At 34.8% G+C, this 27936-nt stretch overlaps 1 protein-coding gene across 4 annotated transcripts; it reads left to right on the top strand.

Annotated features, from left to right (window-relative positions):
• The first annotated feature begins 1655 nt into the window (after positions 1-1655).
• On the top strand, positions 1656-26819 carry LOC127699849 (uncharacterized). 4 transcript variants are annotated; one of them, XM_052203236.1, is made up of 3 exons: positions 1656-1763; positions 14233-17032; positions 25365-26819. In XM_052203236.1, the coding sequence occupies exon 3, from the start codon at positions 25366-25368 to the stop codon at positions 26407-26409; it is 1044 nt and encodes a 347-aa protein (XP_052059196.1). In that variant the 5' UTR covers positions 1656-1763; positions 14233-17032; position 25365; the 3' UTR covers positions 26410-26819. The 4 variants fall into 4 exon arrangements, 3 of the variants coding, with proteins under 3 accessions (XP_052059196.1, XP_052059194.1, XP_052059195.1); XM_052203234.1 differs by lacking the exon at positions 25365-26819 and having other exon boundaries at positions 14233-16648; XR_007981230.1 differs by lacking the exons at positions 14233-17032; positions 25365-26819 and adding an exon at positions 3578-3625 and having other exon boundaries at positions 1666-1763.
• Positions 26820-27936: the final 1117 nt, after the last annotated feature.

Raw genomic sequence — 27936 nt, 5'->3', positions numbered from 1 at the left:
CTAAATCTAACGAAAGTACAAACTGGCCCGTCTAGGTTTCTTTTTTTTCACGGTCAATGAAATTGAGAACAAGGCACTCTTGATTAACGGATTGTTGTTAAATTTGTTGTATGTGTTTTATATGTTGGCATTTTCTTTGTCACTCTAAACTTGTGCATTAATTACGACTAAGACTACTTTCTTTTCGTTTCCTCCTTTCAGGTCAGAGTTTTTGCATCAACATTTTTATCTTATTACCATGCCTTTGTTTGTTGATGAAATATTTATTTCAATCTTTACTTTAATTCATTTTTTTAATTTATTGAAAAGATAATAAAGCAAATAGTATATGTTCAGGTCTTTTCAGGTCCAAGTTCAGGTCTTTAGTGTGTCTAGAATCCGGGTCCGTTCGCCCTGATTCGCGTTCGCCCTAGTACCTGTTCGCCCTAATACCTGTTCGCCCTGGGTCCGTTCGCCCTAATTCCTGTTCGCACTGAGTCCGTTCGCCCTGATTTCTATTTTCTAAAGTTTGTTGAAAATTCCGCCGAAATATTTGGTCAGATCATACGTTTTCGTACGTCATATGAATTCGTACTATGCATGCTTTTTAAATGGAAATTGTGACGTCACAATGCATTCTTAATAGCACGAAAACCCATGAGACAAGGATTTATGTTGTATTGATGCTACCAGATAATGATTTTTCGTTTGATTTGCATTGAATATTCTTGCAAGAATATTCATCATGTTGAATGTGGACAGTATTTTGAAGAAGAATTGTACAGGAACTGGAGACAAAAAAGTTATCTGTATGAATTTATCTTTTTAATTTGAAACCTTGTAACAATTTCAAAACAATCCAAACAGGTATAACAAGATCCAACTCACTCAACACCTTGAGAGCAAAGAAGCCAATTAAGCGGCGAAAACAATTTCTCTTTTAGATTAATGTCTTACAATTCATACATCATTGTTTTAACTCATTCCAAGCTGACTTGTTTATTTAAAAAAAACAATTTCATTATTAATCCACCAAAAATAATAACTACAACAATCAGTGAGACCAAAGACATCGTAATCATATCTAATCAGCATTCTAAATTACAAAACTTTGAATTTTCGGAATACTAAGGCTTTTCCACCTCAGAAATATATTACCTTAGCTGTATTTGGCAAAACTTTTAGAAATTTTGGGTCCTCAATGCTCTTCAACTTCGTACTTTATTTGGCCTTATAAACTTTTTTGATTCGAGCGTCACTGATGAGTCTTTTGTAGACGAAACGTGTGTCTGGCGTACAAAGTTTCAATCTTGGTATCTATGATGAGTTTATATACAATCAACAGTCATTAAAAGTAATTCTGAATAAAAACAAATGTAACAATGAAGCCAATTACTAGCCTGGTTAATGCTTCAAAACAAAAACCCTTTTTTTTTAATTTCAATGTTTATTCATGAATTTGGAGATATATTTTTTAATATTTACCATTTAAATATCTGAATAAGATTACAAAACTTTAAATTAAACCACTAATATTATTTTTTTTTATTAAAATTAGGGCGAACGGACCCAGGGCGAACGGACTCTATGGGCGAACGGACTCAGGGCGAACGAACCCAGGGCGAACATGTAATTAGGGCGAACGGACCCGATACCAGTGTATCCCCTCATTTTAGCACAACTAGATCGTCTCCCTTTGATCAAAGGGAAATCCCATTGAAAACGAAAGTAAGCGTTGCCGTGGTTTTACCAAACAAAAATGATAGGAGAAATTAACTGATTAGGTAAGTAACATCAATTTTCAGTAGAGTTCCGCCGGAGTTTTCAAAATAGATTATTTTTTAGGAGAATGATTTTAATAAGGATTTGTAGATCTTTGTGTAGTAAGAAGGTCTTACTATACAAATCCTTGATTTTGAGTTCTTTCCTCGCCGCGATTCGAACTCATGCCATTGGGATATCAATACAAAACCGCCTGCACTTAGTCCAGCGCTCTAGACCACTCGGCCACCTAGACTGAACAATATATACATTCAAGATATAAGGTATGAATTTTGACAGACACAATAAATTAAAATGACACATACAGACATGAATAGTTACAACTTACAGACACAAATGATTTACATGTTTACTAAAAATTATAATTTAAAAAATAAAAGTATGGAAATTGTCATGATACTTTGATTTGAGACTAGATTTTAATAAGTAAACTATATAGACTAAGATTATCACTGCAGCCTAATACCCTAGGATGACCCACAAAAGTTATTGAAACTTATTTCCAGTGGGGTCCTTACTGGTAATAATTCATAAGGGTTTAAGAGAAGAACCATTTAGTACATGGTGCAATAAGAAATTATTATGAGGCAATCCAAAAATAGAAGTACTATTTTGGTAATCATGAAAAATCTTCAAAAGTTTATACCTAAATGCAATATCCATTTACATTATGGGACCCATTTATTACTGATATTATATGGTTAATAAAGTTAAGTTACCTGTAATATCTTAGTGAAAGGTAGCAATCCTGAAATCCAAGTACATTTTTGAAGTTAAGATCATATTCATCAAAAAAGAATCCTTAAAGGACTTAAAAATCTCATCAGATATCTTATTTATTTAGTTAAAAAGATATCTTATCAACTGAAATAGATATCTTATAAATCAAATATAATATCTAATAAATTAGATAAGATATCTGTAATGTATATGATACATGTATCTTGGTCAATAAGATATCATAAAAGCTAATTGATATATCCTTTAAACTAATTGATATATCTTATAAACTTAATAAGATATCTTATAAACTAAATACTGTTTAACGACACATGAAAAAGTGATCCAGTTCACACGGAAAAAAGAAATCCCAACCAGAAACTATACCTACCTTGAATGTGGTTTTGAAATAACTTTTGATCATAACGTTAAAGACATAAACAAACTATTTGATTTTTGTTGCCCTTTATCATAAGTCTTAGAGTAGCCTTCACGCTAAATTTTTGAGTCCACAAGCCAGAAGCTCAATTTTTTGAATATTTTAGTTGGATTCTGTTGGCTTGTAGAGAAGAATTTTACAAGCCGAAAATCAATTTTACAAGCCAATGCCGTAGGACTTGTGGTTAAGCGTGAAGACTGTTAAATTAAATAGAGTAGATTTTTTTATTGTGGCTTACCATAGAGTTAGAGTTCAAGTTCAAGTTATTCTTAGGGATCAGGTTGGAATTGTGTTTCGAGTAAGATTCAAATTGTGAGTAAGAGTTACAAATTGATAGTATATAATTAAAGGAACTAAAAAAGCAGAAAAAAAAATAAGGGTCAGTGTACTTGTTTTCGAGATATAAGCCTCTGAAAATTTGGCGGGAAATGATTCTCTCTAGATTTTTCATACATTTAACATTCATGACATTTGCAAATTTTTTCTTTCAAAAACAATGAAAAAATAATAAGGACTTTGTAAGATTTTCAAATATGGCTTTTTAAACTATATGTAATAAAATTATGAAAAGAAAAGTAGGGATTGCTTTGTCTTGCTTTGTCTTGTCCACACTATGTAAACAGTGTCCTCTATGAAATATATGGCTTTTTGTTCTAGGTGTACTGTGATTTCCATTGTGTAACACCACATGTTAACAGGACATTAAGTTTGAAATGTTTCTTTTGTTTTCTATATTGATTCTTCACTTTTTGATTACATGATATATTACAGAATAAAGACATACATTAACTGTATGTTTGCATAAAAATAATGATAAAATTGAAAATATTTGGATGTATTGTCTGAATGCCTGATCAGGTTTTTTTGACAATTTAGTTAATAAATATTGTTACAAATGTCAAAATAAAAATTAAAAAATGGGGTATGAATCTATGATTGCCAATGAGACAAGTCTCCACCAGAGACCAAAATGATGTAAAAGTTTACAACTATAAAATTGAGAATAGAAACGGGGAATGTGTCGAAGAGACAACAACCCGACCAAAGAGCAGAAAACAGCCACAGGCCATTGATGGGTCTTCCAACACACCAAGAAAATCCCGCACCCAGAGGCGGGCTTCAGCTGGCCCCTAAACAATTATGAAGACGTAAGTTCAGAGAAAATGGACGTTACACTAAACTCCGAAACACATAAATGAACCAAAATTTTAAAAAATAATACAAGACTAACAAAGGCCAGAGGTTCCTGACTTGGGACAGGTGCAAAAGTAAAATTTTTATTCTAAAAATGCATAATTAAAATTCAATTATCTTTTATTTGTTTTCTATAACTATTAGCATTTATTTTTCCTAAGTGCTGGTTCCGCATGCACGATTAGAATGATACATTTTTTGTGAGATCTCAACCCTACCCTATACCTCTAGCCAATGTGGAATAAACAAACACACAGCAATACGCACAGTAAAACTCAGTTTTAAAGAAGTCCGATGTTAGAATAAATAACAGAAGAGACTAAGCAAAATGACAATGATCAACATAAATTAACAAAGGACTGCTAGCAGTTATTGACATGCCAGCTCCTGACCTCAATTAAACTGATTGAAAGATTATGTCTTCATCATATGAAAATCAAGCACAATCCCTTCCGTTAGTGGTTTAGTATCATACCATCATAAAATATACGAGAAGAACGTAGCCCGTATCATGCCAACAACTGGTTTTAGAATAAATGTGTTTATTTCCGATGCAAAGACCCTATGAGTGAATCAATGTTTTTAGTCCCCTACCGACGAAGTCGAAGGGGACTTTAGGTTTGCACTCCGTCTGTCTGTCTGTCTGTCCATCCGTCAGTCCGGCAAATCAGTTTTCCACACTTTTTTTCTTCGTGTTTGAAGATATTGTTTTGATATTTGGTATATAGTTTTATCATGACAAGTTACAGATCAAGTTCGAATTTTGTTCTGGTCTGATGATTTTGTGCAGAGTTAAGGTCCTTGGACTTAGAAAATTCACTCAAATAATCAGTTTTTCTCGCTTTTTTTTCGTCATGCTTGAAGATATTGAATGGATAATTGGTATATAGTTTTAGCATGACAAGTTACAGGTCATGTTCAAATTTTGTTTCGGTCTGATGATTTTATGCAGAGTTAAGGTCCTTGGACTTAGAAAATTCACTAAAATAATCAGTTTTCCTAACTTTTTTTCGCCATGCTTGAAGATATTGAATGGATAATTGGTATATAGTTTTATCATGACAAGTAACAGATCAAGTTCGAATTGTGTTCCGGTCTGGTGATTTTGTGCAGAGTTATGGTCCTTGGACTTAGAAAATTCACTTAAATAATCAGTTTTCCACATTTTTTTTCGTCATGCTTGACGATATTGACTTGATATTTGAAATACCTGATCGTATAAGATGTCTGCCCGTTGATTTATATTTACGAATGGTGTCCTTCAGGTACCGATGATAAAATTTAGTAAATGTTTTGACAAGTTTGTGAAATCGAAAACCCTGTCGTAATAATGTTTCAGTAATACAGCGATTTCTTTCGTTAAAATCAAATGCGTTGTTACATACACGAGCGAATCGAACAAGTTGAGATATATTAACACCATAAGATGGTGCCAAGGGAATGTCACCGTCTAAAAATGGATAATTAACAAAAGGAAATGAAAAATCATCTCTTTCATCGTAAATTTTGGTATTAAGCTTCTCGTTAAAGATAAAGATATCAAGATCAAGGAAAGGGCAGTGTTCATTGTTAGTATTAACTTTATTTAAAGTCAGCAGGATAATTCTCTCAGTTAGTGTACATACTAAAGTCGTCTTTTTTGAGAGCCAATATATCATCCAAATATCTAAAAGTGTTATTAAATTTGTGTATTAGTTGTTTCTATGGGTCTTTGCTGATTTTATTCATTATTAATTGTAACTCTTTACAAGACAAAAACAGGTCCGCAATAATTGGTGTACAGTTAGTCCCAATAGGAATTTCGATAACTTTATAGTTCACCGTACGACCTTCAATTATGAGCAAAACATAAATTAGTTATTTATCTTTGATATCAAATCAGTCTGATTCGAATACAGATTCTGTGTGTCCAAGCTTTGCTGGGGCCTTGGTGGCCGAGTGGTCTAAGAAGTTCTACTGTAATCACTAGCCAGTCAGTACTGAGGTTGTGAGTTCGAACCTCGCTCGTGCGGGTGCACTCGACTCCAATCTTAATTGACTAGGATTGTCAGTTTTCCTATCGAAGGTCGGTGGTTTTCTCCGGGCACTCCGGCTTCCTCCACCAATAAAAACTGGCCGCCACGAAATAGCCCAAAAGCGGTGCTTAAAAGTGGCGTTAAAACACCAAAAATAAATCAAATCAAATCAAATCCAAGCTTTGCTTACAAGGATCTGAAACGCTCCATTCTGCCATCTGTTTTAAAGGCCTTTCGGGATCCTCCAGTTTTGTCGGATTACACACCTTCAAATAAACTGTTATCACAGAGATATGTCTCGCCTTTTTGTAATTTTGATAATGCAAATGTTGAAATTAAAATAGCAATACTTTAACATGTAAGTTATGCAAATATTCAAAGTCGATGAACCATGACTGAAGGTAAGCATATAGACTTATTAAGAAGGGATATAGTTACGATACTGTTGTCAGGTCATTAAAGATTGCATATTTTGGCGTTAATATTGATTCACTTGTAGGGTCTTTGCATCGGAACTAAACACTTTTATTTAAAAACCAGTTGTTGGCATGACACGGGTTATGTTCTTCTCATATATGTTATGATGGTATGATACTAAACCCCTAACGGGAAGGATTGTGCCTGATATTCATATGATGAAGACATAATCTTTCAATCAGTTTAATTGAAGTCTGGAGCTGGCTTAATTGTCAGTTAACTGCTAGTAGTCTGTTGTTATTTATGTATTATTGTCATTTTGTTTATTTTCTTTGGTTACATCTTCTGACATCAGACTCGGACTTCTCTTGAACTGAATTTTAATGTGCGTATTGTTATGTGTTTACTTTTCTACATTGGCTAGAGGTATAGGGGGAGGGTTGAGATCTCATAAACATGTTTAACCCCGCCGCATTTTTGCGCCTGTCCCAAGTCAGGAGCCTCTAGCCTTTGTTAGTCTTGTATTATTTTTAATTTTAGTTTCTTGTGTACAATTTGGAGTTTAGTATGGCGTTCATTATCACTGAACTAGTATATATATTTGTTTAGGGGCCAGCTGAAGGACGCCTCCGGGTGCGGGAATTTCTCGCTGCATTGAAGACCTGTTGGTGACCTTCTGCTGTTTTGTGTTCTATGGTCGGGTTGTTGTCTCTTTGACACATTCCCCATTTCCATTCTCAATTTTATATCATGTAAATAAAAATTTTGAGATGCAAAAAAGGTGAATTATCACCAACCACTGGTCATTATGGTAGCCGAACTTTAAACTTCAAATCAATTTTTGAAACATGTAGAAAACAGATATGCATAGATATCAATGAACACGTGTTTACAAAAGTATCAGTTTTGAAATCGCTGTCAATAGCTCGTCCAGCTTATAAAAAAATAAACAAAATAACATATTAGCACCACCGTCGAAAGAGAAATTTTCGAGGATTATATACTAAAATATATTGATGAGCTTGATGTCAATGATAATGATGGTGATACCGAGGAAGATATGCAAAGTGTTATCGATCTTTCATCAGAGTTCATAACTTTCTTAAAGGGAAACGAACAGCTTAAAACTAAAGCAGTTTTTCAAAATGATCCAAGACAAAATATTTCAACCAAACCAAATTTCGTATCTTCTGATTTTAGATGTAGTTAAACTATTGAGTTCAGAAACATTAAGACAAATGACATATTCGGATGACATTAAAGCTGAGACTACTATAACAGTCATAGTAGTCTCAGATTAAAGATATAAGGAGTGTTGTTCCATGAAAAATGTCTTCTATGTATTACTGGAGAAAAATCCACTGCCAAGTTTTTAAATGGAGGTTCAACACAGTTCAATAGATAGCATTGGTTTATACAAAACTTTAACTGGTTCAAACTGTTCCGACACAATGTTTTTTAATCACTGTACTCCCCATACTTGAATAAAAAGTAGATGGAGAGACATTATGATATTTGTAGTGAATCACAGTATTGCATCTTCGTTATTATTTTTACCCCCCCCCATGGACTTGTGAGGAGGAAATACTTGACTTTTGGACGTTTATTATTAGAGCTCCAATGGACTTCTGATATTATAAATATATATAATGATGTCTCTCGTTGGATTAGAACAACTAACCAAACATAATTATATTTTCTTAACAAGTTTGCGGGATTAGTGTATCATAAAGTTAAAATTACAAACAAATATGATACCCCTGGATATCGAGATCTGATAGCTAATGTTGTAATATGTTACTACAATACAAAGTCACTGTACACAAAAACATGAAGGTACAATACACACCTTCCGATTATGAAGACGAACTCGCATTGCAGATTCGTAATACATACTGTAAATAATATAAAGAAGTACAGAGAGGACTTTGAATTTGGTTTAATAATTTATTTAACATTATAATCACCAGAAACTCGTTCCTTAAAGGACAAAATGCTCAGTATGTCACTACGTATTTTTATGCCCCAGCCGTAGCGGAGGGGGCATTAAGTTTTACCCTTGTCTGTCTGAACGTCCGTCCTTCCGTACGTCCCGCAATTGGTTTCCGTTCTCTAACTTTAGTAAGCCTCAACCAAATGTTATGAAACTTATACATAATGCTTAGTACCACAAAACACAGATCAAATTTGAATTTGGGTGGCGTCACTTTTACCATTTAGAATTATGTCCCTTTACAAATGGAAAAATTGTTTAATTTTTGGTTTCCGTTCTCTAAGTTAAGTTAGCCTCAACCAAATGTTATGAAACTTATACACAATGCTAATTACCTCAAAACTCAGATCAAGTACAACTTTTGGTAGCGTCACTTTTACCGTTCTTGAGTTATGTTTCTTTATAAGGTTATATGCAAGCGGGGGCATCATCTGTGTCCCATGGACACATTCCCCGTTTATTTTGAAGTACGACTATTCATTTTCAATTATTGCTACGCATGCTTATTCCCCTCCCCTAGAATATCAAATGGTCCCCAAATAGATAACAGTATGTAAAACCTAGTCGAAGGAGCTATGGCCTTAAACGAGGATTTTTGACAAATTTTCGTGTCCGTTGTATAATTTTTCGAAGATCTTCTCATCTGAAACTTCTTAACCAATTTCAACAAATCTTAAGTTGAATGATCCTTAGGGTATATACGTAGTATAAAGTTGTTGTTTTCTGGTCAGTCAACAAACATGGCCGAAGTTGCTAAAAATAAAACATATGAATGAGAGCCATTAAATGGTTATATAGGTGGAAACCATAATTAATATGAATGTGCAAAAATGCTCAAAGTGATCTGCCTACTTCATATTTTCAACAAAATTAATAGATGACTTCTTCAGGAGTTATTGCCTTTAAATGACGATGTTCGGCTTATTTTCATGTTTTTATACGCCCGTTTACGGGACGTGTTATGGTATACCGTTATCTGTCTATCCGTCCGTCCGTTCGTCTGTCCATCTGTCCGTCCGTCCGTCCGTATGTCCGTCCGTCGTCAACATGTCGGACATTAACTCAAAAACGCTGTAATCAATTTGCATGAAACTTTGGTGAATTGTTTAAATATATTGACGTGAGCTTCCTGTTGTGTTTTATAAATTTTTTATTTTACGTTTCCGAGTTATGGGGTTTTATTCATTAACTAGAGGCTCTCAAGAGCCTGTGTCGCTCACCTTATTCTACTTTGGTTTTGGAAATCATGTTAAAATAGATTAAAATCATAACAGATACCCTAATAATGAGTGAGGCCAAATTTGGTTTAAAATTGGCCCTGTTATTTAAAAAAAAAATCCTGATGGCCATCTTGAAAAGTAAATCAGCAACAAAGTAGCAACACTTCATCAGCACCTCATAAGAAACATTTATGCCATGTTTGGTTTCATTCCATTCAGTGCACCTCTAGAAGAAGCATTTGTATGTATTTCCAATAGCGTCTTATGTTAAAAGAAGTCCCCCGCTGGCGGCCATCGTGGATGACGGATCAGCTTCAAAGTAACAACATTTAGTCAGCACCTCATAAGGAACATTCATGCCATGTTTGGTTTCAATCCATTCAGTGGTTCTCTAAAAGAAGACATTTGTATGTATTGTCCATAGGGTCCTTTGTTAAACACTGTCCCCAGCTAGTGAGCATCTTGGATGATGGATCAGCTTCAAAGTAACAACACTTGGTCAGCACCTCATAAGGAACATTCATGCCATGTTTGGTTTCATTCCATTCAGTGGTTCTCTAAAAGAAGACATTTGTAAATATTTCCAATAGGGTCCTATGTTAAACTAAGTCCTCTGCTAGCGGCCATCTTGGATGATGGATCGGCTTCAGAGTGACAACACTTGGTCAGCACCTCATAAGGAAAATTTATGCCATGTTTGGTTTCATTCCATTCAGTAGTTCTCTAAAAGAAGACATTTGTATGTATTTCCCATAGGGTCCTATGTTAAACTAAGTCCCCCGCTGGCGGCCATCTTGGATGATGGATTAGCTTCAAAGTAACAAAACTTGGTCAGAACCTCATAAGGAACATTCATGCCATGTTTGGTTTCATTCCATTCAGTGGTTCTCTAAAAGAAGACATTTGTATGTATTTCTCATAGGGTCCTATGTTAAACTAAGTCCCCCGCTGGCGGCCATCTTGGATGATGGATTAGCTTCAAAGTAACAACACTTGGTCAGCACCTCATAAGGAACATTCATGCTATGTTTGGTTTCATTCCATTCAGTGGTTCTCTAAAAGAAGACATTTGTATGTACTTCTCATAGGGTCCTATGTTAAACTAAGTCCCCCGCTGGCGGCCAACTTGGATGATGGATTAGCTTCAAAGTAACAACACTTGGTCAGCACCTCATAAGGAACATTCATGCCATGTTTGGTTTCATTCCATTCAGTGGTTCTCTAAAAGAAGACATTTGTATGTATTTCCCATAGGGTCCTATGTTAAACTATGTCCCCCGCTGGCGGCCATCTTGGATGATGGATTAGCTTCAAAGTAACAACACTTGGTCAGCACCTCATAAGGAACATTCATGCCATGTTTGGCTTCATTCCATTCAGTGGTTCTCTAAAAGAAGACATTTGTATGTATTTCCCATAGGGTCCTATGTTAAACTATGTCCCCCGCTGGCGGCCATCTTGGATGATGGATCGGCTTCAAAGTAACAATACTTGGTCGGCACCTCATAAGGAACATTCATGCCATGTTTGGTTTCATTCCATTCAGTGGTTCTCTAAAAGAAGACATTTGTAAATATTTCCAATAGGGTCCTATGTTAAACTAAGTCCTCTGCTAGCGGCCATCTTGGATGATGGATCGGCTTCAGAGTGACAACACTTGGTCAGCACCTCATAAGGAAAATTTATGCCATGTTTGGTTTCATTCCATTCAGTAGTTCTCTAAAAGAAGACATTTGTATGTATTGTCCATAGGGTCCTTTGTTAAACACTGTCCCCAGCTAGTGAGCATCTTGGATGATGGATCAGCTTCAAAGTAACAACACTTGGTCAGTACTTCATAAAGAACATTCATGCCATGTTTGGTTTCATTCCATTCAGTGGTTCTCCAAAAGAAGACATTCGTATGTATTTCCCATAGGGTCCTATGTTAAACTAAGTCCCCCGCTGGCGGCCATCTTGGATGATGGATCGGCTTCAAAGTAACAATACTTGGTCAGCACCTCATAAGGAACATTCATGCCATGTTTGGTTTCATTCCATTCAGTGGTTCTCTAAAAGAAGACATTTGTAAATATTTCCAATAGGGTCCTATGTTAAACTAAGTCCTCTGCTAGCGGCCATCTTGGATGATGGATCGGCTTCAGAGTGACAACACTTGGTCAGCACCTCATAAGGAAAATTTATGCCATGTTTGGTTTCATTCCATTCAGTAGTTCTCTAAAAGAAGACATTTGTATGTATTTCCCATAGGGTCCTATGTTAAACTAAGTCCCCCGCTGGCGGCCATCTTGGATGATGGATTAGCTTCAAAGTAACAACACTTGGTCAGCACCTCATAAGGAACATTCATGCCATGTTTGGTTTCATTCCATTCAGTGGTTCTCTAAAAGAAGACATTTGTATGTATTTCTCATAGGGTCCTATGTTAAACTAAGTCCCCCGCTGGAGGCCATCTTGGATGATGGATTAGCTTCAAAGTAACAACACTTGGTCAGCACCTCATAAGGAACATTCATGCCATGTTTGGTTTCATTCCATTCAGTGGTTCTCTAAAAGAAGACATTTGTATGTACTTCTCATAGGGTCCTATGTTAAACTAAGTCCCCCGCTGGCGGCCAACTTGGATGATGGATTAGCTTCAAAGTAACAACACTTGGTCAGCACCTCATAAGGAACATTCATGCCATGTTTGGTTTCATTCCATTCAGTGGTTCTCTAAAAGAAGACATTTGTATGTATTTCCCATAGGGTCCTATGTTAAACTATGTCCCCCGCTGGCGGCCATCTTGGATGATGGATTAGCTTAAAAGTAACAACACTTGGTCAACACCTCAAAAGGAACATTCATGCCATGTTTGGCTTCATTCCATTCAGTGGTTCTCTAAAAGAAGACATTTGTATGTATTTCCCATAGGGTCCTATGTTAAACTATGTCCCCCGCTGGCGGCCATCTTGGATGATGGCTGGGCTTCAAAGTAACAACACTTAGTCAGCACCTCATAAGCAACATTCATGCCATGTTTGGTTTCATTCCATTCAGTGGTTCTCTAAAAGAAGACATTTGTATGTATTTCCCATAGGGTCCTATGTTAAACTATGTCCCCCGCTGGCGGCCATCTTGGATTATGGATCGGCTTCAAAGTAACAACACTTGGTCAGCACCTCATAAGCAACATTCATGCCATGTTTGGTTTCATTCCATTCAGTGGTTCTCTAAAAGAAGACATTTGTATGTATTTCCCGTAGGGTCCTATGTTAAACTAAGTCCCCCGCTGGCGGTCATCTTGGATGATGGATCAGCTTCAAAGTAACAACACTTGGTCAGCACCTCATAAGGAACATTCATGCCATGTTTGGTTTCATTCCATTCAGTGGTTCTCTAAAAGAAGACATTTGTATGTATTTCCCATAGGGTCCTATGTTAAACTATGTCCCCTGCTGGCGGCCATCTTGGATGATGGATCGGCTTCAAAGTAACAACACTTGGTCAGCACCTCATAAGGAACATTCATGCCATGTTTGGTTTCATTCCATTCAGTGGTTCTCTAGAAGAAGTTCAAAATGTAAAAAGTTAACGACGACGACGGACGACGACGTACGACGGACGCCAAGTGATGAGAAAAGCTCACTTGGCCCTTCGGGCCAGGTGAGCTAAAAAAGGGGGGATTTTAGATTTTACGTTTCCGAGTTATTGGGTTTTATTCATTAAAAAAAGGGGGATTTTCAAGTTTTCGGACAATAACTCAAAAATGATTTTACCAATTTGCAAGAAACTTGGTGAATTGTTTATATCTATTGTCATGAGCTCCTTTTCGATTTTAATAGATTTTAGATTTTACATTTCCTAGTTATGGGATTTTTATTCATAAAAAGGGGTGATTTTGCAGTTTTCAGACAATACCTTTACAGTGCTTTGAACAGTTTTCATTAAACTTTGGTGCCTGGTTTATATCTATTAAGGTAACCTCCCTTTAATTATTCATAAATTTCTGATATGACATTGAGAAGTTATTGAACTTTATTCTTAGAAAATGGGACGGGCGTATCATGCGCTCATGGCGCAGCTGTTTATTACCTATTTTCTCAAAAAACTATATTGGATACGTAGAAACTGTAAATGACAAAAAAGATGAGCAAATTATGATCTACAAAAATGCCCAAGGACAGAAAGCATTGGACAACTTGTTAAGGAATTATTGGCTATAAATGACGATTTTTTAATAAATTTAGACGTGCTTTTTTTCCATTGTCCCGAAGTTATAATGATAGATAGAAACACTTAACTGCAAAAATAATTTTAAAAACCAAGATTTACAAAAAAAAAAATCAAACAAAAACACTATAATGTTAAAAACAATTGGATGACTCCTTAGAGAGTTATAGCCTAAAAATAAATCGAAAAAATGTTTAACTAATTTTATGTCCATCAAATACTTTTTTTAATGCATACGTTATGTATTTCTCATATTACAGTATGGCGGATATTCAATTTTGTGTCGGTTGTCAGTGTAGGGATGAAGACATGAAAGCAGTATCCTCGTGCAGTGACTGCAGTGAACTTGTTTGTAAGACATGTGCCAGAGTTCATGAACGAATGTTACCAGCCAATAAGATAGTACCAATGAAAGAAATACAACAACTTATTTCTTCGTTTCTTGAAATGTCCGAGAATTGTGACAATCATCCCGATCAAAAGATCGTACTGTACTGCTGTCAACATGACAAGGTGATCTGCGATTCATGTGTACCTGCATCACATCAGAATTGCAAACCTATCATTTCAGTTGAAAAAGCTGCCAAGGGCGTGAAAGATAGCACTGCTATTTCCGATCTAGAGAGAAGGATGGAAAACCTTAGTCAGGTTACAGAAAAAATACTGAGTCAAAATGAGACAACACTTGAAGATTTGAAGAACATTCGTAACAACATCAAGAAAAGAGTGTCGGAAATGAAACAGAGAGTTATCGGTCATTTAGATAAACTAGAAGCAGATATATATAAAGACATTGATAATAAGTATAAACAATGTAATGATACGATATCCCGAAATAAAGATAGCGCCCGGTCTAGCACTGACTCATTGTCTACATGGAAAAGTGATCTAAAATCGCTTAAACAACACGCTTCTGAAATCCATTTATTCCAGGTAGTAAAATTTCTCGATGTTAAAACTCACCAGAAAGAATTGAAAATCAGAGAACTTCAAATAGCAACTGTTCCAACACTTACATATCATCCTTTAGAATTAGAATCAAATGTAAAAGCGATACTCCTGGATTTCGGTAATATAACGATAGACAATGTCCCAGTACCAAAGCCTGTACTAGATCTCGATCAACAAAGCCAGGTTCTTGTCAGAGCCCAAGGAGACAAGAGAAAGTTGTCGCTGACAAATTCATTCCAGACCACGAAATTAGGTAATGGTGTGTGTATTTTAAGAGGTTGTTTTTTCCCTGGTAATAGGTTACTCCTTTGTCAGTACAGTGGCAGCAAACTTTTTGCATGTAAACTTGATGGATCAAACTACAAAGAAATTAATTTGAATTTTGAACCAAAATATATAACATTGTATAGAAACAAACATGCTATAGTATCTCAAGGTAATGGAAGTGTCCAGATCATTGACCTGACATCGTTAAGGCCTAGTAGAATGATTAATGTTGGAGGAACGTGTGAAGGAATCACCAGTTTTAAAGATAAAATCTGGGTAAAAAATGAACGCAACACTCTAACCATAGTGGATATCAATGGTAAAGTTCTGAACACAATACATACAAAATTTGATCCTTGGGTTATCTGTGCCAACAACAATGGGGATGTCTATTGTACTGACAATTTTAGTAATAAAGTCTTCGTCGTTACATCAGATGGAAAAGAACGTGAAATATACAAGAGTCCTGACCTGACCATAACTAGTGCTGTGGCTGTAGACGACCGCGGTGATGTGTATGTAGCAGGGCGAGGATCGAATAACATACATAGAATATCTAATGATGGACAGAAACATGATATCGTCCTGACTGCAGATGATGGTATCTATCAACCTATCGGTTTATCTTACAACTGTGAAACAAGAGAACTGTTAGTAGTAAATAATTATAATAACATAGTCAATATTTATAAAATACAATAATGGAACCATGTCAGATTATGAATTCAAATAACTAATTATATTGCTATGTATTCCATTTCGGACGGAAATAATCAATAAAATCTATTTTTGATATGGTGTGAAATATTCTACGTAAAGAGGTTTGAATAATTCCTTCTTAAGCCGACAACAAACTGACAACGGAATAGACCAGAAGACAAACAATAGTATTCAAAACACAATATAGAAAACAAAAGACTAAGCAACACGAAGGGGTGATTTCAACTTCACCACTTGGTTTAATATCTTCTTTGTGAGCAACAACATCTATCAAGGAAATAATAGGAAATTCAAGCCATGGAATATCGTATCAACTGGAAGATACTTCAAATGCAGGCGCTGCTGGAATGTTGCTAATCTATTGAAAACTTATTCGCTAAGAATACTACAGACTGTTTAAGCATTGGACATTTTGAAAATTAATCAAAAACAAACCCAAGGTGGAAGATTAGCGATCATTGGACGATTTTTAAATCTGAAAACAAGACCATTAATTTGAAAAGTAAATTTACAACTTTTGTTTACGATTGCCAACTTGTTAACAAAATCAACCATCAGTGTTTGCCATGTCTGCTGTATACGATAGCCAAACACTGTTGATTTACCAATTTCAATTGTGTATATAACAGTGATTAAATAACAGAAATTCTTCTTATTTGGTTAGAAAGTCGTATATGTCACTGACTTATTTTATGAAACATATATAACTTGTGATTTCCAATTATAGTTTTGAAGAAATATGCTATTATTTACGCAACTGTTTTAAAATGAGAGATCCTCCAACTGAATTCATTGATAAGTTTTTTAACAAGACTTAGTGTAGTTCCAACTTCAAATTTGAAAAACAAATGACCTGTCACATAACCAATACGTGAAACATAAAACATTACCATAAAAATACTTTAAACAGGAGAAAATGGGAAAATATTTTCCTACCTGACAAACGTATAAATATTCTTCGGATCTGTGTTACCGGTTGCACCTGCCTCACTGATTGCCGTTACGAGGATGTATTGACTTTTCCATATTGTTTTTGTAAACATGCAACAAAGATTAACATTTTTGCCTGACGGAAGTCGCATATTAGAGGTTTCCCGATTTGCTACGTATCAGGTACGGTTGGTACGTATCTCAACCGTTAGTGTTGTTTTGGAGGTATCATTTAACGCATTAGATTATTTAAGGTGGTACCCAACACCTTGACTAATATTAATTTGGTTCGTTTAATTTTCATAAAATTTTGACAAAATGTTTACTTTGACCCTTTGACAAAAATATAAAAATTTCAAAAAATTTGAACCAACCACTTTATCAGAAAAATTTCTTTGGTTATATAGCAGCTTGACAAACACTAATTTTGATCATTGAGAAGCTTAATATTTCCTTAACAATACAACGTAATTAAAACGTTTAGCTGATTTTTACAGAGTTATCTCCCTGTAGTGTTAGGTACCACCTTAATTCATCATGATAAAACTAAAGAAATCGAATTGCAAATCAGCAAAATCTTGCTGAACTTTTTATTTGATAGAGATTTCACCGTTTATAGAACACTTTGGTTTTTATTCTAAATGAGATTATTCAGTTAGTGCACAAGTGCATGAATCAAACAGACCTTACACGAACTAAGTTGACACGGCCTTGAAATATCTAAATATAGATTTGCGTTTTTGTTTTTTGTTTGTTTTGTTTATATATAGAAAAAATGAAAGAATCTTTTGTTAATGTATAATAAACAGAATTTGGAATAATTGAAATACGATCTATGAACGACGTTCTTAAACACGTGTTACTCATTTTTTTTTATCACAATCTAAAGATTCCATTTTCTAGAAATGCATTCTAAAGATGTAAACTGAAAATATCGAGAAAATAAAAATTTTCTACTTTATTGCCAATGAAAAAAACGACCAAAGTCTAGAATTATTGGAATAAAAAAACTCAAGAACAATTGTCATAAAATGATTGTAAATTGCACTGACACTCTTGTTCATGAAATGGTTTATTAGCGTATCTTGTAGTTTGACGCTTTCTTCGTATTTTTCCTATTGGTAAAATCTCTCATACATGTGTGAAAATGGAGAAAAATATAGAATGGTAAAGGTAATAAATATTTTAAAATCAGAAGGTGAAGACTTAATGCTAATCATGCTGATGATTAATGACATTGATATAATAATTGGTATATTGTATGTTAATATTTTGACAATTTAGAGATTTTACTCGTCTAAAAGTAGTTGGTTTATTTCATCATTAATACATTATTAATGAGGTTAATTATGACTCATAACACATACGTTTACATTAAGCCTATACATCAGTTATTTTCAAAAATTCAATAAAGGCTCGGTTGGTACGGTAGCAGATTGGGAAACCTTTAATGCGAGACATTGGGGTGACCATCCGGTGGAGGTGACGACGTAAACAATTGGATATAAAGCTTTATATTTCAGAACTTAGAAGAGGCTTCATTCCTTGTATTCAGATACCTTATGTTATTGGCTTATGTCCATTGTCCTGACTTCAATTAAATGGTTCAGCGACTGAGTAATACTATACCTTTATTTGGTATATGGGGTCCTTGTAAGGCTTACTTGTCCGTTAGACAAGGTTCATCTGACGTCGACCTCATTTCATGAATAAGTGATCTAGGTTAAGTCCATATCTCATATACTATAAGCAATAAGTCAACTATATTTGGTTTTTGGAATTTTTACAAGGTGTACATGTCTGACTGGCAGGGTTCATCTGACCTTGTCCTCATTGGTCAATGTTAGGTATTTTGTGATTTGGTCTGATTCGCAGAATCTATAAGCAATAGATCAGCTGTATTTGGTGTTAGGAATGATTGTAAGATGCACATGTCTGTCTGGCGGGTTTCATCTGATCTTGACCTTTTTTTATGGTTCATTGGACAATGTTAATTTTTTTTCAGGTTGTGGCTACTTGTCAGATACAATAAGCATAGGACCACTTTATTGGAATGAATGGAATGATTGTAGGTATAAATGTCAGTCTGGAAAATGTCATCTGACTTTGACCTAATTTTCATGGTTCATTAGTTAATGTTAAGTTTTTGTGATTAAGTCTGTTTCTCAGATACTACAAGCATATGCCAACTATGTTTGGTGTATGGAATACTTGCATGGAGTCTATTTTGTCTGGCAGTGTTCATCTGACCTTGACCTCATTTTTATGGTTCATTGGTCAATCTTCAATTTTCGAAATTCAGTCTATATCTCATATACTATAATCAAAAGGCTAACTATTTTCGATGTATTGTATGAAATTCCATCATGAAAAGTATAGCAGGCGAGACTTTTCAGCGTGTGCAATGTTGTTTTAATAACAAGCTTCTTATGCAATAATCTCTCAATAAGTAACGAAACAAAGACAAACTACATTTATTAGATATAGGAAGATGTGGTATGAGTGCCAATGAGACAACTCTCCATCCAAGTTACAATTTATAAAAGTAAACCATTATAGGTCAAGGTACGCTGCATACTTCAAATACATATTTTCATGTACGAGTATAGTTTTGAAATAACGTTTTATCTTCATGGTTACCGACATAAACAAACTAAACTATTTGATTTCGTTGCCCTTTATCGTAAGGCGAGTATCTTTTTTTTTTTTGGCATGGCTAAAAATCTGTGCTGAGTGTTCTTGCCTTTGTACTGTATTCCTGTCAGGTAGTGTTGTCATTTTAGCAGTATTTTTAACATTGCCATATTAGTGAGTGGTTTGGCTGGCCATAAAACCAGGTTCAACCCACCATTTTTCTTTACCAAGTCAGGAATATGGCACAGGAATATTGTTATCCGACAGTCCGTTTCTATGTATGTATGCTTTTGTTGTAGTTCAGTGTTTCTGTTATTCCGTTGTTTACCTCTTATGAGTCTTATAGTTGATGTGTTTCCCTCGGTTTTAGTTTTTTACTCGGATTTGTTTTTGATTAATCGAATTATGACTATTGAACAGTGGTATACTACTGTTGCCTTTAATTGTTACAGTTTGTCGTTTTCTAATCTATAACTATATTCATAGTTTTTTTATTCCATTGTACACATCTATACCTATCTTCGTATTATTTTATTCCATTGTACACTTTCTTTTGGCCTAGTCAATTTTATAACGAATAAATCTATAAATGCCAGAAAGACAACTTTTTGAAGTCAGTGGTGTATTGCAGAAGTTGTGGTTTTAATTTCTCGATTGGCCAAATCAATCACTTTTAAACTGGTGCATGTATTTCACGCATTCCCGTCATGCACGTTATATTTAGGTGTAAGAACATATAGACTGATCAACTATGAGTTTGTAGCATAATGTGTCTAAGAATGTTGATATGCCTTCCTGTGGCATGTGACATAGTGAGCACTCCAACTCAACGTGTCGGTGTCGTACAACAAATGGTTTATAAATTTCAATAGCATGTCCTGAATATGCTTGTAATATTTTGCTGCTGGATGTTAAAAAGAAATTAATCAATCAATTCAATTCAAGTTTTTATTTTTTATTTGTTAGCGAAATCCGAGTTGACACCTTAAATTGGCATGCATTTTAAATAGCTCATAACACGATAAAGTGTCAAGTTGATGCGATAACAAGTTCATGGTTAATCAAAATTTTAGCTTGATACATGTACAGGACTGTTTTGTATGCTTCTGTTTTAGCTTGATACATGTACAGGACTGTTTTGTATGCTTCTGTTTTAGCTTGATACATGTACAGGACTGTTTTGTATGCTTCTGTTTTAGCTTGATACATGTACAGGACTGTTTTGTATGCTTCTGTTTTAGCTTGATACATGTACAGGACTGTTTTGTATGCTTCTGTTTTAGCTTGATACATGTACAGGACTGTTTTGTATGCTTCTGTTTTAGCTTGATACATGTACAGGACTGTTTTGTATGCTTCTGTTTTAGCTTGATACATGTACAGGACTGTTTTGTATGCTTCTGTTTTAGCTTGATACATGTACAGGACTGTTTTGTATGCTTCTGTTTTAGCTTGATACATGTACAGGACTGTTTTGTATGCTTCTGTTTTAGCTTGATACATGTACAGGACTGTTTTGTATGCTTCTGTTTTAGCTTGATACATGTACAGGACTGTTTTGTATGCTTCTGTTTTAGCTTGATACATGTACAGGACTGTTTTGTATGCTTCTGTTTTAGCTTGATACATGTACAGGACTGTTTTGTATGCTTCTGTTTTAGCTTGATACATGTACAGGACTGTTTTGTATGCTTCTGTTTTAGCTTGATACATGTACAGGACTGTTTTGTATGCTTCTGTTTTAGCTTGATACATGTACAGGACTGTTTTGTATGCTTCTGTTTTAGCTTGATACATGTACAGGACTGTTTTGTATGCTTCTGTTTTAGCTTGATACATGTACAGGACTGTTTTGTATGCTTCTGTTTTAGCTTGATACATGTACAGGACTGTTTTGTATGCTTCTGTTTTAGCTTGATACATGTACAGGACTGTTTTGTATGCTTCTGTTTTAGCTTGATACATGTACAGGACTGTTTTGTATGCTTCTGTTTTAGCTTGATACATGTACAGGACTGTTTTGTATGCTTCTGTTTTAGCTTGATACATGTACAGGACTGTTTTGTATGCTTCTGTTTTAGCTTGATACATGTACAGGACTGTTTTGTATGCTTCTGTTTTAGCTTGATACATGTACAGGACTGTTTTGTATGCTTCTGTTTTAGCTTGATACATGTACAGGACTGTTTTGTATGCTTCTGTTTTAGCTTGATACATGTACAGGACTGTTTTGTATGCTTCTGTTTTAGCTTGATACATGTACAGGACTGTTTTGTATGCTTCTGTTTTAGCTTGATACATGTACAGGACTGTTTTGTATGCTTCTGTTTTAGCTTGATACATGTACAGGACTGTTTTGTATGCTTCTGTTTTAGCTTGATACATGTACAGGACTGTTTTGTATGCTTCTGTTTTAGCTTGATACATGTACAGGACTGTTTTGTATGCTTCTGTTTTAGCTTGATACATGTACAGGACTGTTTTGTATGCTTCTGTTTTAGCTTGATACATGTACAGGACTGTTTTGTATGCTTCTGTTTTAGCTTGATACATGTACAGGACTGTTTTGTATGCTTCTGTTTTAGCTTGATACATGTACAGGACTGTTTTGTATGCTTCTGTTTTAGCTTGATACATGTACAGGACTGTTTTGTATGCTTCTGTTTTAGCTTGATACATGTACAGGACTGTTTTGTATGCTTCTGTTTTAGCTTGATACATGTACAGGACTGTTTTGTATGCTTCTGTTTTAGCTTGATACATGTACAGGACTGTTTTGTATGCTTCTGTTTTAGCTTGATACATGTACAGGACTGTTTTGTATGCTTCTGTTTTAGCTTGATACATGTACAGGACTGTTTTGTATGCTTCTGTTTTAGCTTGATACATGTACAGGACTGTTTTGTATGCTTCTGTTTTAGCTTGATACATGTACAGGACTGTTTTGTATGCTTCTGTTTTAGCTTGATACATGTACAGGACTGTTTTGTATGCTTCTGTTTTAGCTTGATACATGTACAGGACTGTTTTGTATGCTTCTGTTTTAGCTTGATACATGTACAGGACTGTTTTGTATGCTTCTGTTTTAGCTTGATACATGTACAGGACTGTTTTGTATGCTTCTGTTTTAGCTTGATACATGTACAGGACTGTTTTGTATGCTTCTGTTTTAGCTTGATACATGTACAGGACTGTTTTGTATGCTTCTGTTTTAGCTTGATACATGTACAGGACTGTTTTGTATGCTTCTGTTTTAGCTTGATACATGTACAGGACTGTTTTGTATGCTTCTGTTTTAGCTTGATACATGTACAGGACTGTTTTGTATGCTTCTGTTTTAGCTTGATACATGTACAGGACTGTTTTGTATGCTTCTGTTTTAGCTTGATACATGTACAGGACTGTTTTGTATGCTTCTGTTTTAGCTTGATACATGTACAGGACTGTTTTGTATGCTTCTGTTTTAGCTTGATACATGTACAGGACTGTTTTGTATGCTTCTGTTTTAGCTTGATACATGTACAGGACTGTTTTGTATGCTTCTGTTTTAGCTTGATACATGTACAGGACTGTTTTGTATGCTTCTGTTTTAGCTTGATACATGTACAGGACTGTTTTGTATGCTTCTGTTTTAGCTTGATACATGTACAGGACTGTTTTGTATGCTTCTGTTTTAGCTTGATACATGTACAGGACTGTTTTGTATGCTTCTGTTTTAGCTTGATACATGTACAGGACTGTTTTGTATGCTTCTGTTTTAGCTTGATACATGTACAGGACTGTTTTGTATGCTTCTGTTTTAGCTTGATACATGTACAGGACTGTTTTGTATGCTTCTGTTTTAGCTTGATACATGTACAGGACTGTTTTGTATGCTTCTGTTTTAGCTTGATACATGTACAGGACTGTTTTGTATGCTTCTGTTTTAGCTTGATACATGTACAGGACTGTTTTGTATGCTTCTGTTTTAGCTTGATACATGTACAGGACTGTTTTGTATGCTTCTGTTTTAGCTTGATACATGTACAGGACTGTTTTGTATGCTTCTGTTTTAGCTTGATACATGTACAGGACTGTTTTGTATGCTTCTGTTTTAGCTTGATACATGTACAGGACTGTTTTGTATGCTTCTGTTTTAGCTTGATACATGTACAGGACTGTTTTGTATGCTTCTGTTTTAGCTTGATACATGTACAGGACTGTTTTGTATGCTTCTGTTTTAGCTTGATACATGTACAGGACTGTTTTGTATGCTTCTGTTTTAGCTTGATACATGTACAGGACTGTTTTGTATGCTTCTGTTTTAGCTTGATACATGTACAGGACTGTTTTGTATGCTTCTGTTTTAGCTTGATACATGTACAGGACTGTTTTGTATGCTTCTGTTTTAGCTTGATACATGTACAGGACTGTTTTGTATGCTTCTGTTTTAGCTTGATACATGTACAGGACTGTTTTGTATGCTTCTGTTTTAGCTTGATACATGTACAGGACTGTTTTGTATGCTTCTGTTTTAGCTTGATACATGTACAGGACTGTTTTGTATGCTTCTGTTTTAGCTTGATACATGTACAGGACTGTTTTGTATGCTTCTGTTTTAGCTTGATACATGTACAGGACTGTTTTGTATGCTTCTGTTTTAGCTTGATACATGTACAGGACTGTTTTGTATGCTTCTGTTTTAGCTTGATACATGTACAGGACTGTTTTGTATGCTTCTGTTTTAGCTTGATACATGTACAGGACTGTTTTGTATGCTTCTGTTTTAGCTTGATACATGTACAGGACTGTTTTGTATGCTTCTGTTTTAGCTTGATACATGTACAGGACTGTTTTGTATGCTTCTGTTTTAGCTTGATACATGTACAGGACTGTTTTGTATGCTTCTGTTTTAGCTTGATACATGTACAGGACTGTTTTGTATGCTTCTGTTTTAGCTTGATACATGTACAGGACTGTTTTGTATGCTTCTGTTTTAGCTTGATACATGTACAGGACTGTTTTGTATGCTTCTGTTTTAGCTTGATACATGTACAGGACTGTTTTGTATGCTTCTGTTTTAGCTTGATACATGTACAGGACTGTTTTGTATGCTTCTGTTTTAGCTTGATACATGTACAGGACTGTTTTGTATGCTTCTGTTTTAGCTTGATACATGTACAGGACTGTTTTGTATGCTTCTGTTTTAGCTTGATACATGTACAGGACTGTTTTGTATGCTTCTGTTTTAGCTTGATACATGTACAGGACTGTTTTGTATGCTTCTGTTTTAGCTTGATACATGTACAGGACTGTTTTGTATGCTTCTGTTTTAGCTTGATACATGTACAGGACTGTTTTGTATGCTTCTGTTTTAGCTTGATACATGTACAGGACTGTTTTGTATGCTTCTGTTTTAGCTTGATACATGTACAGGACTGTTTTGTATGCTTCTGTTTTAGCTTGATACATGTACAGGACTGTTTTGTATGCTTCTGTTTTAGCTTGATACATGTACAGGACTGTTTTGTATGCTTCTGTTTTAGCTTGATACATGTACAGGACTGTTTTGTATGCTTCTGCTTATCTTTTTGTCGTTTTTTGTTGTAATGTCAGTTTTTCATCGACTTATGAGTTTGAATATCCCTTTGGTATCGTCTGTCTCTCATTTATTATTCGATTTACTGGATCTTCAACACAACAAAAGAAAAAAAAGAAAATGAGGAGTCCCAACCCCAAGCATCTGCGACTCTAATTTGCACAACTAGTCGGTCATGAATTGATATACAAACATATACTAGCTGAATAAATAGTATACTTTTAATGGCTTTATATAGTCTAGAAGTCAGGAAATTATCATGAACATTTATTAGCACTAAAATCCATACGCTATTTATTTCTCATGTTATAGTATGGCAGACAGTAAACTGTGTGTCGGTTGTCAACGTGGTAACGAAGACATAAAAGCAGAATCCTGGTGCAGTGATTGTAGTGAACCTGTTTGTAAAATATGTACCAGAGTTCACGAAAGGATGTTCCCAGCTCACAAGATAATACTGTTAACAGAAAAACGGTCAATTATAGAAAAAGTACTACAAGACTTGGGTACAATAAATGTAGAGCATGTCCAAGTACCAATGTCTGTACTAGATATAGACCAACAAGTTCTGTTTCCGGTCAAACCACAGGGAGACCAGAGAAAATTGTCATTGACGAATTCATTCCAGACTAGGGTATTAGGGGATAATGTGTGTATTTATAAAGGTTGTTTTATTCCTGGTAATAGATTAATCCTTAGTCAGTACTTACAAAGTAATCTTTTTGTTTGTGAACGAGATGGATCCAACCCCAAAGTTATTAACTTGGATTATATACCAGAATGTATTACCTTGTATGACAATAATCAAGCTTTAGTACCTGTAGGTGGGGAAAGTGTGCAGATAATCGACCTCACATCATTAAAACTTGGTAGAATAATTAAAGTTGGAAGATGTTGTTATGGAATAACCAGTGTAAAGGATAAGATATGGGTAAATGGTCAACCCAAAACTCTATCCATAGTGGATATTAATGGTAAAGTTCTGAAAACAATACGCACAACATTTAATCCTTGGGATATCTGTGCCAACAAAGATGGTGATATATTTTGCCTTCACGATAATAGTGATAAAGTCTTCGTCGTTACATCGGACGGAAAAGAACGTGAGATATACAGCAGTCCTGACCTGGACGATTCTCAAGGTGTGGCTGTAGACCACCGCGGTGATGTGTATGTTGTAGGGAGAGGATCAAACAACATACATATTATATCTGATAATGGACAGGGACATGATATTGTCCTGACAGCTGACGATGGTATCAACCTACCAGGCGGTTTATCTTACAATTATGAAACAAGAGAACTGTTAGTTATAAACAACAATTACGAAACAGTCAATATTTATAAAACACAATAATGGTTCAATGTCCGACTGTAAGTAAAAGAAAAAAATATATAGATATTGCTTTATAATCCATTTTTGTCAGATATAACCAATATAATTGAATTTATAAAATAATATTTTAATGTTCCCCGCATAGAAGAAAAACCATTTTTAAAAGTCTTTCGATCTCTTCTTAAACATTAAATTTACAACAGTACATGTTTATATCTTTATTTTGAGGTTATAACATAAGTGTTTATTTCTAAAAATATGACCATCTAATAAATTCTTAAAGATAGTTAAAAACTGCGTTTTTGATACTGTTGGAAAATTGAAAAAATAGAGAAAAAATTATTGGCCAATATCAAAAATTCTACTGAAACTGAAATTATTGAATTTAGGATATAAAGTAAATCAATTTGGTTAAAGGTGTCCGATGATGAAAAAAATTTAATTAATTTAATTTATGGTTCATATTGGTCCCTAAAATTGCCGGTTAATGACGGGTTGGTTTTCTGGTCGGGAAAGGGAGCAGGAAGATTTTTCTTAAGAATTTTCATCTTTACTAGGCCGGCTCATTTTATTTAATAATTCTTTTTATAATTGAATGGTGTTTCTTTTTTTAATTATACAAAATAAGATATAGTGATCATCACTTTTGCATGTGCTTGTCATTTGCTTTCACTTCGTATACGGGATCTGTCATTTGATTTTTATGGGGGGGGGGGGGGGGGGGGGGGCTAGGATGAAGAATTTTGTCCTGCATTTTTTTGTAGTTGTAATCTTTGTCCTGCCTTTTTATTTTTCACTCTATTCGGTCCTGCCTTTTTTTTTTAGTTGATCCTGACTTTTTTACATAAATTGTCATCCTGCATTTTTTTTTGCAAAGTGTCTCATCCTGCCTTTTTTTTTTTACTCAAAACTCCTGTCCTGCCTATTTTTTTCAAATTTCATCCTAGCCACCCATAAAAATCAAATGGTAGCTCCCTAAATTTCCAAAAACTTAAATTTTCGAAATAAATTAAACCTATGTTATTCTTTTGAATCTAGTTAAACAAGAAACTATATAGTGAGATGAAGGCGGTTCACAAAAAATACATTATTATTATACGTCACATAGCTGAAATTGGCGGCATACGAAGATTTCGATTTTCAAAGTAGATAGCTAGTAAAATAATGAACAGTTTTCAATCATTATGTTATATCTATATCATAGGATAATGATTTATGGTTTTATTTTTATATTAATTTTTCATTTTTAAAGACACAATGTCAACTATTTTTTTCCGATAACTAGAATTTGCGATTATTTTAATGGCAAAATCGTTTGCACGTAGTTCACGAAGAATGCGAAAAAAAAAATACGTACATTTAGGGTGAAGAAAATTTACATAGAAATGTATTTGTATTTACCTTGTAAAATTTGCATTTATTGTAGCTTTAAATTTCATTCTGTATAGAAAGGTTTAAATAAGCCGTAATTTGTGTTCGAGTTATTTCCCTTGGCCACCGATTGGAGGGGTAAATGGTTGATTTTCTTATTTGACTACTCAAATTAAA

This window comes from Mytilus californianus, unplaced genomic scaffold (assembly GCF_021869535.1).
Source record: "Mytilus californianus isolate M0D057914Y unplaced genomic scaffold, xbMytCali1.0.p SCAF_42, whole genome shotgun sequence".
NCBI lineage: Eukaryota > Metazoa > Mollusca > Bivalvia > Mytilida > Mytilidae > Mytilus > Mytilus californianus.
The sequence above is the reverse complement of the archived record's forward strand: the minus strand, read 5'-3'. Positions and strand labels throughout refer to the sequence as shown.